At 30.6% G+C, this 20884-nt stretch overlaps 1 protein-coding gene across 1 annotated transcript in view; it reads left to right on the top strand.

The window, feature by feature from the left end:
• The window catches only part of LOC106466643 (structural maintenance of chromosomes protein 3-like), a 102054-nt gene extending 84108 nt beyond the window's left edge, over window positions 1–17946 (top strand). The window contains exons 22-31 of the mRNA XM_013926933.2: window positions 1435–1509; window positions 3238–3346; window positions 4966–5126; window positions 7324–7410; window positions 7684–7827; window positions 9266–9433; window positions 14276–14329; window positions 15221–15398; window positions 15869–15975; window positions 17564–17946. Of these exons, the coding sequence (XP_013782387.1) occupies window positions 1435–1509; window positions 3238–3346; window positions 4966–5126; window positions 7324–7410; window positions 7684–7827; window positions 9266–9433; window positions 14276–14329; window positions 15221–15398; window positions 15869–15975; window positions 17564–17635 (1155 nt within the window). The 3' untranslated portion in view covers window positions 17636–17946. The remainder of the gene's footprint in view (window positions 1–1434; window positions 1510–3237; window positions 3347–4965; window positions 5127–7323; window positions 7411–7683; window positions 7828–9265; window positions 9434–14275; window positions 14330–15220; window positions 15399–15868; window positions 15976–17563) is intronic.
• The last annotated feature ends 2938 nt before the right edge of the window (window positions 17947–20884 follow it).

Below are 20884 nucleotides of genomic sequence, written 5' to 3' on the forward strand. Positions count from 1 at the left end.
AGATTCATGTTACAGTTTGAAGTCATTGAAAGAAAAACTAGGATAATATAGATTTATTTTGTTTTTTTTTTGTTGTTTTTTTGTGGTTGAAAGGTCAATAAAACAATAAAATTTAATTATAAATAGATGTATAGTGTTATGAACATACAGCTACTTGAGATGAACGAATGTAGATTCATGTTACAGTTTGAAGTCATTGAAAGAAAAACTAGGATAATATAGATTTATTTTGTTTTTTTTTTGTTGTTTTTTTGTGGTTGAAAGGTCAGTCAAATTGACCAATCCTGTTTTGAGATAGGGTAGTGAAAGTAACAGATAAACTATAAAGTTTTACTGAAAAAAAAACGTTTGAAACACGTTTAGGAAGTTTTAGGGATTATACAAAGGAAATTTGAGATTTTTGAGATGAGGAAAAGTATTTTTAATTTTTACATGAAAATTACTTTGCACACAGACTATTCAAAAGAAATACTCAATATATTAATGTACAAATCTTTATTTTATTAAAAAATACTTCACTAAAATATGATTTTTTGTATGTGAAAGACTTATAATGGTAACTGAAAGACTTTCAAATTTTGTGAAGATATTCACACTATATTGAAAGTTAGAAGTATTAAATCTATAAAGACTAATTGAGCACAAAGAGGTCATGTGGTCAGTCAAGTTGACCGAGCCCATGTTGAGAGAGTTAATGTTGAGATGATGAATAATTAAATATTTTTTAAAATCTTTATTGTTTTTATAAAGGAAAGAGTGAAAAATTTAATATAACAATATTTTAAAGTTAACCTTATTTTCTATGGTAGGTTTTCTAGCACCCATTACATGTGCTGCCTCATGTTAAAAATCACTGTTCTAAAGGACCAAAATTGTTTTACTAATGAAAATTCCAACTTGTAGAATCCCACTGCTTATATTTATAATCATTCTAATAACCAATGAAGAATTTTCATTTCTGCAACTGAAAATTAGTGCTGCCATGATATTGAGGATAGTGTGGGTTCTGAGTTATCAATTTTTTTTTAGGTTAAACAACAATAATTTGTAAACTTCTTGATTGTAAAAATTATGTTTTCTGTAATTTCGAAACTCGTGGCCTACATTTTAAAAATAAAAAGTATTTAGAAAAACCAATTCACAAAAATCATCATCTTCATTTAAGAAAAATTAAAAACTGTGAGTTGGGAAGGGATGTTTTCCACAGTAAATTCTTTGTCACAGTTAGACCATTGCAACAATCTTTCAACATATTTTAAAATATTACTTTGCCTTCTGTAATGGGACTATCTTTTTTTGTTTCTTATCAGATGTTCAATGAAAGAAATTAAATTGACATCCGATTGTTCAGAAAAGGCTTGAAGTTTTTTCATGTGAAACATGTTTTTAAGTTCCACTAAGCTTTTTGTTTCATACTCTGTTGTTTTTTCACAGCTGGAAGCTGAGAAGAACAAGCTTGAAAACCTTCTTAATAATAACTTGTATCGTCGAAGAGAAGAACTGGAAGCAGTAAGTGTCAAAACATTTGTTGCAAATTAAGTAAATACAGAACTGAGGCTGCAAGTTGATGTCATTAGTAATTGGCAAAAGTAGGAAAGTTTTAAAGCTGGATTAAATAGAAACCAAAGTCAAGATTATATCTATGTACTTGGATGAGTTGTATAGAGCATATTATTAATGGCATTAGGATCTTCCTATCTTAAATTATGGAAATCTTCTTAAAGTACTATATATCATAATTTTGCTGACAGAAGGCATATATAATCATGATTTTTATTAAAAAAATATATATTTCACAATTATCTGTGTTACATCAAATGCATACAGGTGATTACTAAGCACTGCAAAACCTTGAAAAAATAATTATATAAAAATACAACTTTTCTGTTATAGATGTAGATGCCAACAGGAGGTTTGGCAATATGATTTTTGATACAAATTGAAGAAGATTGATGATATCATATTTCCTTTTCTCTCAGGGGTAACTGTTATACCCACAATGGGCTATGGACAGTGAGTGGTAGTGAAGTATGGGATGTCATTGGTTCTAGCATCCAGATTTCTAACCATTTATTGAATCTGTAGCTTACTTTATAATTTTTCTTCTGTTGTTTTGATTATGTCTGATAAACAGAATATCTCCAATTTTTGGGTGCTATGACCACAGACATTGTAACTTTAAAATGATACTATTTATACTTTTGTATAAATTCAGTTTTGCTGGCATGATCATGTATTTGTTGGCATGTACGTCTATAGTAAAAATATTTTATTTTTACACACTTGTATAGGTGCGCACACACACACAACGTTTTTATAATAGCTGTATATATTACATCTGTAGTAAAATGTTTTATTTTTACACACACACACAACATTTTTATAACAGCTGTATATAGATTTTTCATGTTTTTGTGGTAGTGATGGTATTTATGTTTTTTCAAGTGTATAAATATTATTGTGGCTTTGATAGTACATATTTATTGTGATCTTATCTGTTTACACATACACACATATCCATAGCTGATTGTAAATCTAAATTGTAAAATTATTGTGTTACTGATGATGCAGCATGAACCTTTTACTCTGTTTATATAAAAGATTTACAGTGTCAAATTAATACTGATTTACAAAAGTAGGAAATTAGTTTCAGGAAAATAAATTGTAAATTAATATTAGTAAAATGAAATATGTTTTTAAAGTTACAATTGAAATAAATATAAATGAAAATATATTTTATGTGTGTAATAATGGGTATGTAACAGATATTAATGGTAAATCTTCACAAATAGAGTTTTTATCATAAAACGTTTAGGTTCACAAATTGACAGAAATTTAAGTTAGAAATAATTTGTTAAGGAGTTAGTTAACACACAGTAAGATTTATATCAATTAAAATTTATTATTAGAAAAAAATAGTTACATTTTCAGATGTTAAGAATTCTTCATTTCTCATGGATATAATCAGTTATAGAATTTTGATTTGGGGCAATTTATACAACTGCGTAACAACCAATTTTTTCAATACAGAATAACATCACAAAAAATGTATATGTTTGTGTGTGTGTGTGTCTTGAGATTTTGGTGATAGTTGATATATATATATATATATATATATATGTGTGTGTGTGTGTGTGTATATATATATATATATCATGGCAACATTCTGCATTTCATATAATTCTGATTTTATGATAATACTCTTAAGTCTTATGACAAATTACTTTTATTGTGCAGGCATTGCAGGAGATTTCTGTAGAAGACCGAAGACGAAAATTAGACAATAGTACAGCTGAACTTGGAGCTATTAACAAGAGAATTGAGGATGTCAACAAAACTATAAAAGGTTTATTTTAAAACCTTCCTCATAATACTTATTTTTATTGTAACTATAACTCAACCTTTTGTGTTGTTGGCTAAAAAACTTTCTCTTTGTAGAACTAGAAGTAAGTCTAAAAACTGTTAAGAAGTTAGAAATTATAAACAGAAAGATTCCAGTTAGAAAATTTAGTGACTTATAAGCTTATGTGTACAGTGAAAGTTTTAGACAATGCAGGAATTCACTGTTAATCCTCCTCTAAGCATTTTATCTCATAGTGTTTTGGTTGGAAGATGTTTAGAATAAAAAAAAAAAATTCATTGAAATTTTGGATTTCTAGTGGAAAGCATTAGTATATTCTGAATTCTCAATGAAACTTTAAATGTTATCCTGTATATGTTGATTCAAAATTGTCAGTTAAAATCCTAATTTTGTGTCGAGCAGGTATTGATAAATGAATTATCAGTAATCTCTAACCTGGAATCTTGCAGATATGAGTGGCACATTATCAGAATGTTTTCACATTGTAGCTTTTAGGTATTGATGAAAAATTAAGACCAAATTCTACTCTAATAAATTCTATACATTGAAATAGTAGTAGTAGACATTAGGGTGTGCTATCGCAACCTCAGTATTTTTGTTCAATAAGTTTAATTATTATTAAATCCTTACCTAGTATTATTTAGGTAATGATGGTAAATTATCATTAATTTTTTTTTTTATCTTTAGGTAAGGATGGTAAACTATATATGAAACCTGAGATTTTGCAGATATTGATGGCAAACTATACATAAAACCTTATCTGATAACCTGTAGATATTGATAGTTAGCTATACAGGAAGCCTTATGATAATCCAATAGATATGGTTGATAAGTTGTACATGAAGCCTTATGATATCCTGTAGACATTGAAGGTAACCTGTACATTAAGCCTTTTATTATCCAATAGATATTGATGGTAAAGTATGCATGAAGGTTACCTGACATCCAGTAGATATTAATGGTAAACTACACATCATGCCTTATCTGATATCCAGTAGATATTGATGTTAAAACTATACATGAAGCCTTATCTGATGTGAAATAGATATCGATGGTAAACTACATATGACACCTTATCTGATATATTATATATCATGCCTTATCTGATATCCAGTAGATATTGATGGTAAACTATACAAGAAGCATAATATGGTATCCAGTAGGTATTTATGGTAAACTATATGTGACACCTTATCTGATATACTATACATCATGCCTTATCTGAGATTAAGTAGATATTGATGGTAAACTATACAAGAAGCATTATATGGTATCCAGTAGGTATTTATGGTAAACTATACAAGAAGTGTTATCTTATGTTCTGTGGATATTGTGATTGTGATAATCTATACATCAAGCCTTATATATTGTATATATATTGATAACACATTATGCATGAAGCCTTATCTGATACTCTATACATATTGATGATAAACTGTACATTAAGCCTTATCTGATACCTTATAGTTATTGATGGTAAACTGTACATGAAGCTTTATCTGATATTCAGTAGCTGATATGGTACACTGTTCGTGATGCCATATCTGATGCCCTATAGATATTGATGTTAAGTTTCGGATATACTTTTAATTGGTGTCTTTTAGATATTGAACACAAGATTGAAGGGAAGAACAAAGAGCAGAAGGAGCTTCAGCAAGAAGTAGAACATTGGAAGAGTCAAGAACGAGACTACCAGGAGAGGATAAATGAAGATGCTAAAGATCTGGAAAAGATGACCAGCAAGCAATCTCTTTTGTTAAAGAAAGTAAGTTTAAAGAAATTTAAACACTATAATAAACTAGTTCTTATTCAACATAAACCTGTTTTAGATCTCTCGCTATGAATCAACCAATCTCGTAACCATTCTCTGCTCGTTATACTGAGCATGTGTTAGAAAAAGTTGTGACAGGTGCACTTAGACCTGCCTGTAGTGAGAGGGTTATAGCAGTGTTTAGATACTTGAATTAGTATGGAAATGCAGGTCAAGGAGTTTGAATCCCCATTATTGAACATGCTTGCCCTTTCAGCTGTAGGAGCATTATAAAGTGACAGCCAATCTCACTATTTGCTTGTAACAGAGGAGCCCAAGAGTAGACAGTGGGTGGTGTTGACTAGCAGCCTTTCCTCTAATCTATCAATGCTAAATTATGGACAGCTAGTGCAGATAGCCCTCGACTAGTTTTGTGGGAACCTTAAAACAAAACTTGTATGAAAACTTTTATATTTTAATACTGAAAATGTGTACATAAAAACTTAATGTGCACAATATGATATTTTGATGAAATATTTTAAACAATATAATGCCAGTTCTAATTGGAAAAAATATATATTGTCATTCAAGCAGGATGCTATAAAAATGGGAAAAGATTTAAAAACTACATCACTATATAGATAAACACTGATAGATCAAAAAAACTTTATAGTGGATGCATTCTTCTGTTTCACTTTGCCAGTACCTAGGATACCTTAGATTTTTCGTGTTCTATTTGTACATATAGTATAAGAATTTTAAAGTTTTGATTTGAAAAGCATTTTAAACCAGTAGACTTAATACATTAAAAACCTTGTTAGACTGCAGATTTCTTTTCCCATTTCTCTTAATTTGGCCATTATGATATTAACCACAGTGGTTCGTGGTAGCAAAAAGTAGCTCTGAAATGCTTACATGCTCCTGATTTGAAATCTGTAATGAACAACTTCATGTGATGAAACTTCATTAACATTGGTCCTGTTTTTTTGGCCTTTCTATTCTCAAATTCAAACGTTGTAGTTTGTTCATAAACTAATTATTTTCAGTGACAGCTGTTGTTTTTATTAGGACATGCTTATTTCATATTGCAGTTTATATATACCAGCTCAACAGAATGGTTACAATGTGGGACTGTGTATTTGAGGTTTCATGTTGGCATCTTTTTTGCCTTAAAAATTTTGCCCTGCACTTGGGAATGTTGGTTCCTGTAATAGTGATAGTAAAAATCCTACTGTGTTGATTATAGTAGGTGCTATTGACTAGATGCTTTCCCTTTAGTTTCAGATTAGGAACCACTAGTACCCATGAATATCTGAAACAAGTAAATCAGCTGAGCTTCATTTCAGGAATGAAAAATAGGTCTTTGTTTGTTTTTCTTGTCTGGCTAAGCTTCTGTCAGTCGTTTTCATCTTGGATGTTTGCGGGCTTTAGATTTGTGGACATCTTTCATTATAGTTAGAATCTATATTGATACTTATATATATATAATAAAACTTAGTATGTATAATAATTGTGTATTTCTACTAAGTTTTGACAGTTGTTTATATAGGTTCACAATGCATAACTAATACTTACAAGAATCCATTAATGTTCAACCTGGACCTGTAAAAAACAGAAAGTAAAGAACATAGTCTTGTCTTACCTCAGAGCAAATTTATTCAAAATTTCATAATTCTTATTATTAAAGTACTGGAGATGGATCTGAATAGCTGATTAAAAATAGATGTAATTGGCTAATACTTAACTTTACTACTACCTTAGTGTCTGAATAGCTGATGAAAAATAGATGTAATTGGCTAATACTCTACTACTACCTTAGTGTCTGAATAGCTGATGAAAAATAGATGTAATTGGCTAATACTCTACTACTACCTTAGTGTCTGAATAGCTGATGAAAATATATGTAATTGGCTAATACTCTACTACTACCTTAGTGTCTGAATAGCTGATGAAAAATAGATGTAATTGGCTAATACTCTACTACTACCTTAGTGTCTGAATAGCTGATGAAAAATAGATGTAATTGGCTAATACTTAACTTTACTACTGCCTTAGTGGTCTTCTACTTTAATCCCCTTGGATTAGAAGAATGAGCTTTAAGGTTTAATGCACACAAACCCAGTTGTAGCTGCGAGTAGTATTGAGCATCTGACTGTAAAACCCATTTTTATAACAAGTTCAACAGTGATACTATGAGAAATTTTTTATACAGAAAGAAGACTGTATGAGAAAGATAAGAGAGCTTGGATCACTACCATCAGATGCTTTTGAGAAATACCAGAATTTAGGCATGAAACAGGTAATGACTCAATTTTTTGTTAATTTTTGTTTGATTATTAATTAGACAATAGATTATTATACAAAATGTTAAGCAATGATAAAGAAATCCACACACAATAGCAAAACTAACAGAAACTACGATGATGACTTACAAAACAATAGCAAGTACACTGATATGAAATATATTTTTTATAATTTTATAAAATTCTTTTAGTCATCAGAATATCAATAAAATACAGGCTTTTAAATATCTGTTTCATACAGCAAAATCAGATTTATTTTGATTTCACAGCTCTTTAAAAAGCTAGAACAGTGTAACCATGAGCTGAAGAAATACAGTCATGTGAACAAGAAAGCTTTGGATCAGTTTATTAACTTCTCAGAACAGAAGGAAAAGCTAGTGAAAAGAAAGGAAGAACTAGACCGTGGACATTCAGTAAGATATTTCTTATATATGGAGGTTTAATATTTTATGTATTATAAACACTATTATTTAACCTTTTTCTTACCTTTAAAATGAAATTACTTCTGTTCCATTTGTTAAATTGACTAGATTGAGTAAATTACAGACTAGAAAAACAACAACATTTACTCTCCAGCTAATAATGATAAAAACATGTGAGACAATGTTTCATCATTTTGTCTTCATCAGGGCTGGTGGTACAAGAATTATCATAACCCTCTAGAAGCCATAATGGTGAAATGTTAGCTAAGATACGAATTTCTTTTTTTTTATTATCGTCTGGAGAGTAAAGATTGTTTTATTTCTAACTTTACCATAAAAATGTCTCAATCCCTCCAGTATGCACTAACATTCTGAAAAATATAAATTACAGACTATTTTATATAACATAATTCAAAATTTGAACCATTACAGATATGTATATATGAACATTATTACTTGGGAACAAATTATCTGTAGGGTAATATCAGTGTTTGTACATTCTAGTTTTACATAACCTTACAGTGTGAACCAGAAGTAGTATAAGTTCTTACTGTTTTGAATGAAATGAAGATATTTAATTCATGTGAAGAGAACATAAAAACCACCATGTTTACTTGGATTTCCATGAATTTATAGATGAACATGTATGTGATCTTCATAAATCACACTGGTTATTATATATTCCATTTTTTTGAGATTTTTCTGCAGTACTATTTGACCTACACTTGCTGTTTTTCCCGTTACGAATATTATAGGAAGGCAGTGAACTGTTCTGTATGATTTGGCTAAACACCATTAGTTCAGCAAATATATAAATTGTTTTGAATTAAAATAAGAGTAAATGCACATTCTGTTAATAAAATTTTTTGTTTCATCCAGATTACATAAAAAACGTTAATGTCAAGTTACTGGGTCCAAGCATGATTTTACACTTCTAGAATGTTTTGTCTACATTCTGTAACTTTTATTAAACTCTCTTGAAGTTTAGTGTCATCCTTCAGACAGGTTGGTATAATATGCAAGACTGTTCCTATCTCTGTGTTTGAGCTTTGATAAACAACTGGGTATGTATCAAAATGCTGACAATTTACACACGTTGTCACAACATGTGAAAATTGTCAGCATTTTGATACATATCTAATGTTTTGTGAGTTATTCTAAAACTAGCTAAAGTAAACATAACTTTCATATAATTGTGTGTTATTATTAGCAACCTTTAAGCAGGTCATCATGATTCACATATAGAAAACAGGAGTTTATTTTAAAGATTTTTTCAAATGGGTTTCTTGTTAGTTCTAGGATCTCCAGATTTAATTGGTTTTTGGTGTATTTTATATGTTTGAACCTTAACTTTTCAATTATTGAATAACATTGCGTCTATAAAGAACATTGTAACTGGTGTATAACAGGTTTTTATTTCTTTAAATAGTCAATCATGGAACTTATGAATGCATTAGAAATGCGTAAGTATGAAGCTATACAACTGACATTCAAGCAAGTATCTAAGTATTTTAGTGAAGTATTCAAAACACTTGTACCCCAAGGTCATGCCACTTTGGTAATGAAGACAGAGAATGATGATTCATCAGGTTTTCAGGTAATGACATTCTTTTGAAAATATAAGCAGTTATCAAAGCATATCATTGAAGTGTTCACAATATCTATAAGCTAAAGTTACACCACACAGTTGATTAGGATGGTGAATAATGATATATCAGTAAAACATTCAAATTATTTGTATCCTAAAATCATGACACTTCCAAGGTTCCCATGGGTCATGGAAATCCTAGAAAATAGTTTTCAATGCTGAAGAGACATGAAATCCAACACTTTTCCACAAATATCCTAGAAAGTCATAGAAAGCAGTGAATCCAGTAAAGGACAAAACGTCTGTGTTTGATTAAATCAAATGGCTGGTTTTTAAGTAAGATACTGATAGTAATTGTTTTCAGTTTCATTAATAATATGTGCAACTACAAAAGTCTTTTGTGTTGTGAAATCTTGGCAGTAAGTCAAGTATCACATCAACTGAGTAATAACTTATTCAGATGTTAAGTACTGCAAAGCAGATTCTCTCTTTCAATTCTCAGGATACTTAACTGTATACAAAAGCTTCCTGAGCTCTAGATGCTGTCTTACTTTATACATCTTTTACATTGTTGGTAATTTTAAAAAAAGTAATAAGGGAAATTGGTTGCTTGTTACACCATTGTGTATGTTCTGTTTGAATACACTTGGGTCCCATTATAGCATGAATGACGAGAGCCAAGATATGCAACAGCCTTATAGGTGGACTGCTGGAACCGCTGTATAAAGGAACCCAAGGTCAGACAACAGAGCCTAGTCCCACTGCCAACTGTTGAGCCATGTGAACTTGCTAAATGATGATCTAGATACAATGTATCAGTTACTGTGAAAGGAAAGGCCATATATCACCAAATTTGATTATTTTGGCAACGAAACCTAAATAATGTATAAACAATTATGAATCCCCTATATAAATTGAAAACAATTTATTTTCAACATCATAAGTGATACAGACATATTCAAATTAAATATACATATCATGGGAAGAGTATATGACAAAAAAATTTAAAATATATGTATATTCATCCAAAGTACAATGTCTACAAGAATAGAAATATTGAATACAAAATATCATGTACATTCACTGTAATAAACCAAAATAAAGCACCTATTAAAAATGTCAGTCCATTTAGTCTGTCTCAATGTCTTCAATGTTTCACATTTTGCAAACCACAGATTTCCAAGTGAATAACATTTTTAACTGTAGTAATTTTCTGCCTTTCCATCCACTGAAGGGCCACTTTCAAGCTCTGAACAGTCTCATGCTGCTGGTGGTGGCTGATATCCATATCGCCCTGGCTTACAACTGATGACATCATCTGAAGTGTCAGACAAGAAAACAGTCAAGAAGATGAGGATGACAATTAAGTGTCATCGTCAAGTTCATAACATAGCATTTTCCTCATATTTGCTGAGTCATCATCATTAAAATCATTGTACTTCATCATCTAATTTTTAGCTTCCTAAGTCTCATCTTGAGTGAATCTGCAAAAATCATTTTCTCTGTCGCTATCATCATACAATGTGTCTCCTAGTCCCTTTCTCCAGCAACATTTTGTTGAGATGCTCTCCCATGCTTTCCCACAAGTATAAATCATCTCCTTGAAATTCATTTCCTTTAGAAAGGGGCAGACATCATGATTACTGACTGTCTTCATCCTGATGAGATCATGGCAATAATTCATCTTCAATGTTGCAATGATTCCTTGCTCCAGTGGCTGTATTTTCAATATCCTGTTTTTTGGTAAAAAGACTGCCTTAATTTTACTATTACTGGATGTGAAGTTTTCATTTGATGGGTGAGCTCCACAGTTATCAAGGGGTAAGATTACCTTTGCTTCAATTTTTTCATCTTGAGATGGAGTGTTATGGTTGGGGCAAAGTGTTGGTGAAATCATTCTTCGAATATGGAACTGGTCATCCATGTGTTTGTACTGCTCTTGTAAAAGAATGGTAGTATCGTCATATTAAGGTGATGGAAACAGCGAGGTTTTGCATGTTTTCCAATGGCCAGTGGTGTAAATGTGTGTCCATTCTTGTTGCAACATAACAAGATGGTGATTCTTGTTCTGTTTTGTTTGAATCCGGTGGATTTGGCTGCATTGGATTTTGTTGCCAGGGTTCTTTCTAGTAGCATCTTTGTTTATAGGGTTGTCTCATTGCAGTTACTTGTTCTGGAGAGTAGTTTTGTTTTCTGGGATTTCCTAAGAGTATCTGGATATTTCTTTGCAGCTTCATTGCTGCTCCCCCCTGAAATGGAGAATTGAGTGATGGTGTGGCATGCTTAAACGGTTTAATGAGCCTTTATCACTTCAAATTTGTTGTCTTCATTTAGTTGAAGAGAAAATTTCTTTCCTCAAGCCTGGATTATCGGTCCAGGTATTGGTATTCACTCTGCTCTTTGTTATGTAAACTATGTATACAAGGCTTTATCAAAGTTTGTATTTTGGACTGGTCATGCCTTCTTTTTTTTGTTCCTCTTCAGTTTCACAAGAAATAGTTTGTTGATGAGTTTCATCTTTGATATAGCTTCTGATGGTTGATTCAGCAATGCCTTGTTCTTTTGCTATCAGGCATTGTTGTGATCCCTTTCTAATTCTATCAATGATGGCAAACTTCTCGGCAGTCATGGACACTTTTCTTTTATTATTGACAGTAGGTAGACATTTCTGTGATGAAGATGACATGCAGTAGGCTTATATGTGTTGTATGTTCTCTAGTAATGTGAGTGGACTTCAAGCATTTGTTTCTAATATTTATATGACAAAAGTGAGTGTTTATCTCTTTTTGATATTTGATTGGTTAGAATAATCACCATCTGTAAATAGAGAAATTTGATTGGATTGTCAAAAATGTGCCAAAACCTACAACTTATACTGGTATTTTAAATTGAATGCAATTAGAAATCACATCATCATTGTTTAATAACAAGCACTTATGACATAACAGTGGTCTTCTTGTTTTTTTTAGAAGTACATGACTATTTTCATCTCACTACACTAATTCTTTTTGCTTATATTTTTAGATTTGTGTTGGATTTTGGATGACAAGTATCGTAGATAGTGATAGCTTTGCTAATTGTAGTGAGTGAGGAGCCATCAAGCATGCCTTTTTCATTGAATTTCATGATTACATAGATCCTGAGGGGTCAAGAGCTGTCCACACTATATTTGAACCCATGTTATAGTAGACCACTGTATAACAGGGCCTGAATGTACTATAATGTGCCACTTATAAATATATGTGATTGTTTAATATGTATGATGACAGAAGAAAACATATGTAATAAGATATATTTTCAGTCAGCACTAAGTAAACTGAACTTTGTGTATTCAAATGTGATCCCTGTCACTGAACTGTATCTTCAAAGGTTACAAATATATTACTGGTCTTATATTTTATAACAGTTATTAACATCCAAAAAATTATCACGATGGGTATCTTATTCGCTTACTACAGTTTGTTGTAAGGTGTACGTCATTATATGGCATAAGGTGTACAACTACTGTTTCACACTTGTATCTAAATCCAAACAAAAACATTTTCTACAAAGTTGTAAAATTCCTTTCTATGTATTCATCAACAAAGTGACATAGCCTTGAGGATGAAGTGTCTATAACACTTTACAGGAACACTTTGATGCTCATTTCAATATCAGCTGTAAAGCTTCATCCTTCTACAAATCAATACACCTAAGCATCTGTAGGATCATCAATCATTCACCATTTTCACAAAAATCAAAAGAAGAAACTGTTTTACATCTTGATTTGAGCATTATTTTAGTTACAGTTTGGTAGACACACACACAGTGAAACCATGAAGTCTAGGAATGAGTGTCTTCCAAACACTGTTGAGAGTTGCACTTGACAGGAATGATTAATAAATAAAACATGTTTCTAGTTGAAAACCAAACTTCTGTCCACAGTAAGTCCCAACACTGATATTGATGCTCCTATGTTTGCTTCGAAAATAAAACAAAAATAGTTACTTAACCGAATGAAGAAAAAATATTCATAGTTTACAAGCTTTATATTAATGTTACCTAGAAGATTATTCTAGCTAATAAAGACCTGTTATTACAATAATCTTTAAGGAGCTATGTCTTACTATTACTTTAGGCTTTTAAACAAAATTAAATTATTAATTAAATTTAAAAATAACTTCTGAACTTTTTTATTTTTTACCTTAATATTCAAAAGAATTAGCATGTTTACTATATGATGTATATGGCTAATAAACACAATCCAGGTGAAGAGAAAAAGTGTTTTTAAGACAACACAATAAATATTCAGCGTAATAAACTAGTCTTGATTTCAGTGTTTACAGCTGTATCACTGTAACCGAAATAATGCTCAAACCAAGGTACAAAACAGTTTCTTCTTTTGACTTGTTTCTGATATTAACTTTTGATTGAATGTCCTGATGTGTTAATTGGTGTAATAGCTCTTTTTTGTTCTTTAATGATCACTATAAATATGAATGTACTTTTAGTTTTGTTTAATGTTCAGGTCAAAAAAATTATTAAAATGCTAAAATTTCATTCACATATCAGAATAGCTTTGCTTGAAGATTTGAACAGTAATTATTAAGTTTTATTGCTGGATGAAAATGACGATTAAAACTGCCATTTAAATACTGTTTATTAGTCTTATTTTGTGAAATATTTATTTTTGGTATTACACAACACAGTATAAAGGTAACAGAACTGTAATGATAAGTACTGCAGGATAAGAAAAAGTTAAAATGCATCAAGAACAGCATGTATTTTATATATGTATAAAACCATTTGATAATTTTTTGTGTGAGGAATGTCTTAAAATGCTGTTCCTATATTATTGTTGTTTTTTTTTAGGATTCACAAGGTGCAGTACCATCAGTTGAACAGTTCACTGGAGTTGGGATCAGAGTAAGTTAATTTTTAAGTTTTTTAACTATTTTAGTACCACTTAGAACTGTTTTTACAATTATGAGTATGTGAGAGTTATTAGTAAGAAATCTGGAATTGCCTAATACAAGCTAGTTAAAGTATAAAAAGAAAACTGGATCTTTGGTCTAACTCAGCTGAGCTCTTTGTCTGTTCTTTTATTATTGTACACAAGAAACAATATTGGAATTCAGATTTAAATAATTATTGCATAAGTTCAATTGAAATTGATAGCAGGGATAAGAGCAGTTCTTAAATCACTTTGTATCATATGACATATTCATGAAACTGAGTAGAACTGTGATAGTGCCATATTTTGATAGTTTTGAAACATACTTTTCTTACAAAAAGAAGTGCTTTTCAGAAGTAATTATTGGTCTTGCTACTGGTAATTTAAAAGAAATTATATAAACAATCCAAAACCTACTTTAAACAGTTTCTTATTCTTAGATAAAATTTAGATTTTAGAATGTTTATTAATAGATTATTATTAGGTGTTGATTTTTATAAATATTATAATGTCATATATCAATGATAAATTTATTCTAAAGCCACTTTAAAGAGAATGTTGAAAAAGAAGTGAATTTTTGTATGACAGTCATTCTGATAAAAAATAAAATTGTTTTTAAAATAATGTATATTTATAGGAAAATTTCACAATAACCACCTCTAGAGAAAACCTATGGACCATTTAATATTGATGTTGTTTTAATTGTTGTAGAAGATCAGTTTCTATTGAGCATCTGTGTGAGAAAAGTGTTTTGAATATAACCTTAAGCGGCAACAATTAAAACAAAATCTTTTTTTTTCAATATGTGTGCGTATTTTTTTCCAAAACTGGTTAATTTTTTCATGTGTTTGTTATGCTTTTAGGTGTCCTTTAGTGGTAGAACAGCTGAGATGAAAGAAATGCAGCAACTTTCTGGAGGTCAAAAATCACTGGTGGCTCTAGCTTTGATTTTTGCTATTCAGAAATGTGACCCAGCTCCATTTTACCTGTTTGATGAGATTGACCAGGCTTTGGACTCACAGCATCGAAAAGCTGTTGCAGGTTTGTAGTGTTTTAAATTGCCTGCAATAAAATATTTAATTTCAGTGATTTTCAGTTGATGTAATTAAAAGTTTTTGTATAATTCCACATTGAAGAGTGTATAGACTATAGTTTTAAAGAAGTATAAATATTGTTTTTAAGAAACATGTCCAAGTAATAACTGAAATAGCTTTTACTTGACATACATACATATACACTGGACTTAAATGTTCTACAAATAGTTCATTAATTACACAAGTAAATATATGTTTAAAATGTTTACAAGAACTGAATCTAGAACTATTTTTCATTGTTGTTATTTTGTAGGTTTGAAAATATTTTTTCATTGCTTTTCTGTGTGGTCTTTAATAGAAAATATACCATTAAATTTAGTTTTTGTCTAAGTATTACTGTAACTGCAAATGAATTAATTTGAAGGTAAGAGACAGCTTTCGGAAAGAAATATTCAAATCAAAAATATAACTTTACAGGAATGATTCATGAGCTTTCAAATGATGCCCAGTTTATTACAACAACCTTCCGACCTGAGTTGCTGGAGAAAGCAGACAAGTTCTATGGTGTTAAGTTTCGAAATAAGGTACTGGTCTAAAAACCTAGGTTTGATTGAAAATATTTATATGAAAATGAATTAATATTATATGTAATATAAATATCATTTTGAATTAATACAAATTGTAAGAAGTATTGTTGATAAAGCAAAAGATGGCTTCATTTTTATGAATATTATCTTGATTTCGTGCTTACTGACTCAACATATTTTTAAGTGGTGTTTAGCTATACTGAATAAAACAGCTGTGGGTAAAGATGCCCAAAATATTTAGATTATATAATAAATCATTTTATGGATTAAGAATGTATCTTACATACAAATGTGGGTGTGGGTGAAGCTATCAAATTTTATGCTGTTGTAGAAGTTTTAGGGAAGACACACTATCCAAAGAAGGAGTAATATATAAGCTTTATAACAGCCAGGCACATACTGTATGCTCATATTCAACCACTCATTTTAAAACACGTACTGTATGTACATATTCAACCACTCATTTTAAAACACATACTGTATGTACATATTCAGCCACTCATTTTAAAACACGTACTGTATGTACATATTCAACCACTCATTTTAAAACACGTACTGTATGTACATATTCAACCACTCATTTTAAAACACATACTGTATGTACATATTCAGCCACTCATTTTAAAACACGTACTGTATGTACATATTCAACCACTCATTTTAAAACACGTACTGTATGTACATATTCAACCACTCATTTTAAAACACATACTGTATGTACATATTCAACCACTCATTTTAAAACACATACTATATTTACAATATTCAACCCCTCATTTTAAAACATGTACTGTATGTACATATTCAACCACTCATTTTAAAACACGTAGTGTATGTACATATTCAACCACTCATTTTAAAACACATACTGTATGTACATATTCAGCCACTCATTTTAAAACACGTACTGTATGTACATATTCAACCACTCATTTTAAAACACATACTGTATGTACATATTCAACCACTCATTTTAAAACACGTACTGTATGTATATATTCAACCACTCATTTTAAAACACATACTATATTTACATATTCAACCACTCATTTTAAAACACATACTGTATGTATATATTTAACCACTCATTTTAAAACATGTACTGTATGTACATATTCAACCACTCATTTTAAAACACGTACTGTATGTACATATTCAACCACTCATTTTAAAACATGTACTGTATGTACATATTCAACCACTCATTTTAAAACACATACTGTATTTACATATTCAACCACTCATTTTAAAACACGTACTGTATGTACATATTCAACTACTCATTTTAAAACACGTACTGTATATACATATTCAACCACTCATTTTAAAACACATACTGTATTTACATATTCAACCACTCATTTTAAAACACGTACTGTATGTACATATTCAACTACTCATTTTAAAACACGTACTGTATGTACATATTCAACCACTCATTTTAAAACACATACTATATTTACATATTCAACCACTCATTTTAAAACACGTACTGTATGTACATATTCAGCCACTCATTTTAAAACACATACTGTATGTAAATATTCTTCCGTTGATGATTTAAAATTTTTTTATCTTATAAAAGGTGAGCCACATTGAAGCTGTGACCCAGGAGGAAGCTCGTGATTTTGTGGAGGATGACCAGACACATAGTTAAACATTTATCATCTCAAACAAAATGTTGTTGTATAGTGTTTTGTTACTTGTTAATGTGTGTACTACATAGAATTCTACGTCAGTGGTTCTCTGATAAGGCCATTTTTTTGTTCAGAACATAACTTCTTTTTCTGTTTCATTTCAGTTCTTACATAAGCGCTTTGAAAATGTCTTATGGTTAAATATGTTGTTTATGTTTTGTATTGACCTATCATAGGAATTTCTGTATTAATGTTGAAATATTTATTGTAATCTTGGAGTTGCATGGGAAATAAAGATAATTTTTTTGTGTGTAGTATGTATCGATACATATATATGTGAGGGTTTATTTTGTTGTTTAAAACATCAAATATAGAAAAATCACATTTGTAAAAGTTTTATTGTCTACTGTACACCATTCCCCTAATATATCGTATAAACTGTAAACATTATTGTTTTAAAGATAATTAACAGCTAATAAACTTTTATACAAATTCATGATATCGAATTCTTATATAGACATTTTTTGTGTAAAAATTTCGGACCAAAGTTAACATGTAAACTATGGTTAAGTATATATATATGAATCGTATAAATTATCAACCCAACTCCTCTGCCTCTGACTGATACCCACAGAGGACAGAGCGTGTATAGCCCATTGTGTAGCTTTGTTCTTAAAAACAAATACAAAAATTGCCCATGTTAAAATCTTAAGATAATATCACTAAGTAGGGTAGTACTTAATTGTAAAGATCATGATGAAACAAAATGGCGGTCATGAAAATCGTCCGTTTTAAAACAACTTTTATAATGACTGAATAATAACAATGAATATTTCACAGTATTGACTGAGCAAAACCAAAGCCGCCAAAATCGCCATATACATATTTATGGAGTGAATCAAAAGTTCACTATTTCGACGAATTTTTATCTAAGTAAGTGACTTTTCTAGACAAGTGTACTAAAGAGACGATCCTTATCACTCTTAACTCTTTCGTCTGGGGTCCCAATGATTCCTTTCTTATACCGAAAAGGATACTCGTGTAAAATATAGCACAAAAATATACCTAATAAAAGGAAACAAACAAGTACAATAAAAAAAGTTTTAAATTTTATAAAGACAAGTAAGGATCGATATATACGTAACCTAGCCAGCTATAGTAATATAGAAAGTTTTAATGCTACAAAAAGTATGAAACAAAACTATAAAACCGAGTTGCATAAAATTAAAAAATAAATCTCTGCTTTGGCTCAATCTACAGAAAGAAGGACGAACTTTATCGCTCTAACTATTTCACAGAACTATTCCTTCTGGGGTCCCAAATATTCTTGTGCCGAAGAGGATATTAGTATATATATAAAACGGACAATGCGCTACTTTGGGCATATAAGTAGATTTGAAGGTAGGTTGATAGAGATACTGATGGGTAGTAAAATCGAATCAAGTATATGCGCTCCCCACGCTTGGTATTGCAGGGGCACAAAAATACAGATGTTTTTATTTGTTCGTTCAATGAAGCTTTCACAATTAACTTTGCCTATCTCGGGTATGATAAGTTTATCACAGTTTGAGATGTAATGGCGTTGCTAGTTCGTTCTTCAGCTTTGATTAAAAGTTACGGAGCACTTCCTTCACCCCCTAGTGTCCATTCGTCTGTTGCCAAGTCTATTATTTTGAACTGTTCTATGTTAGGTTTCACATTACAGTCTATGCTTAGATGGTCGTAAATTTCAGAGTTATTGGAAGGGCTGTTTTGCGCATGCTCCTGTTAGATAGGGTTCGGGTCGTTGACCCAAATAATCATGCCTGCAGCATGGACACTGGTATTGATACACCACCAGCGATTTTTTGGAAGGTGTTTTGCCTTTAAACAGAAAAAAATATGCTTATTCGTTTTTTCTGTTTGAAGATCACTTTTAGGCTGACTTGGGGTTAAATTGATTGCAGAATGTTTTTGATTTTTCTTGATAGTTTGATGCCATGAGAAATAATGAAGGGTAACACCAAAGCGATATGACATTTGGGAACTTTGAAGTCTGGAATCTTGGGGTTGTAAGTTTTATTGATATATTCAAAAATAGTTAAGAGTGAAAGCTTCATCGAACAAACATATGTGAACATTTATATCAAATGCAACTAAATAAATAACTCACAAAAAATATAGCTAATAAAAAAAAATTAAGTTGTACAAAAACGAGTAAGAATCGCTATATATGTAACCTAGGTAGCTATAGTAGTATAGAAAGTTTTAGTGCTACAAAAAGTATTGAACCAAAACCAAGTTACTTAAAATTTAAAATATTTTATCCCTGCTTTGGCTCAGACTAACATAATTACAGTGATACGCCAAAGTAGGGATAATTTTTTTTTACATTTTAAGTAACTCAGTTTTTGTAGTTTTCACTTTCTTGTTTCAGTACTTTTTGTTGCATTTGAACTTTCTACATTATTTTAGCTAGCTAGCTTGCGTATATATTGATCCCCACTTGTCTTTACAAAATTAATTTTTATTATTCTTTTTTATTGACGTGTTGCATGTCCGTTTAAACGCCTGGTTTTATATATATATTCCAGGGAAGAAACCGGTACAGACCAACAAGAACTTCAATTCCAAGTCAGATGATAATACTACTAAGTCATACAGTTTGATTTTCTACTATAGAGTATGTCTTTGCATGGTTACCATAGTTACTCAATGTTTTGATCTGAAAGCAGTACAGCGTGGATGTAATTTATTATACAGTTCTGAAAGACTGATTTTTATAATTTTCTTTACAAAAAATATTGGTGTGCCCTCGTATAATAGTTTGTTGAAGCTGATCAATTTAGGAAATAATATTTCGCCAAATTTGACAATGCTACTTTATGAAACTTTGTATACAAATATTGTTTGGTTCTGTTGTAGTCGTTTTCGAAAAATATCAGTTTTATTGTAGTAATCGTTGGCTTCCTTGTAGGTTGTGAATTTTCCAAGTTAGTGTTAAATTTCTGTAAGGAAATATCTGGCTGGAATACAGAGAACTTTGAGGTAAAGTGAATGTTTCAGATATAGTTTTCTCAAATCACGTTTAGAAATAAAACTCCCCTATTATATATAAACTTGGTCGGGTGTGGCCTATTCGTTTGCGTGTCTGGATTGTGAATATGAGAGTTTATTGTTCCCGTTGCAGCAAAAACGCGCCCGCGCTTTAGGGGTCGTTGTTGCATTATAAAATTGATTGTAAAAATATATTATTCGCTCAAATGAGTAGTTTTCGATTGGTACTGTCG

Source organism: Limulus polyphemus, unplaced genomic scaffold (genome assembly GCF_000517525.1).
Source record: "Limulus polyphemus unplaced genomic scaffold, Limulus_polyphemus-2.1.2 Scaffold2330, whole genome shotgun sequence".
NCBI classification, from domain to species: Eukaryota; Metazoa; Arthropoda; class Merostomata; order Xiphosura; family Limulidae; genus Limulus; species Limulus polyphemus.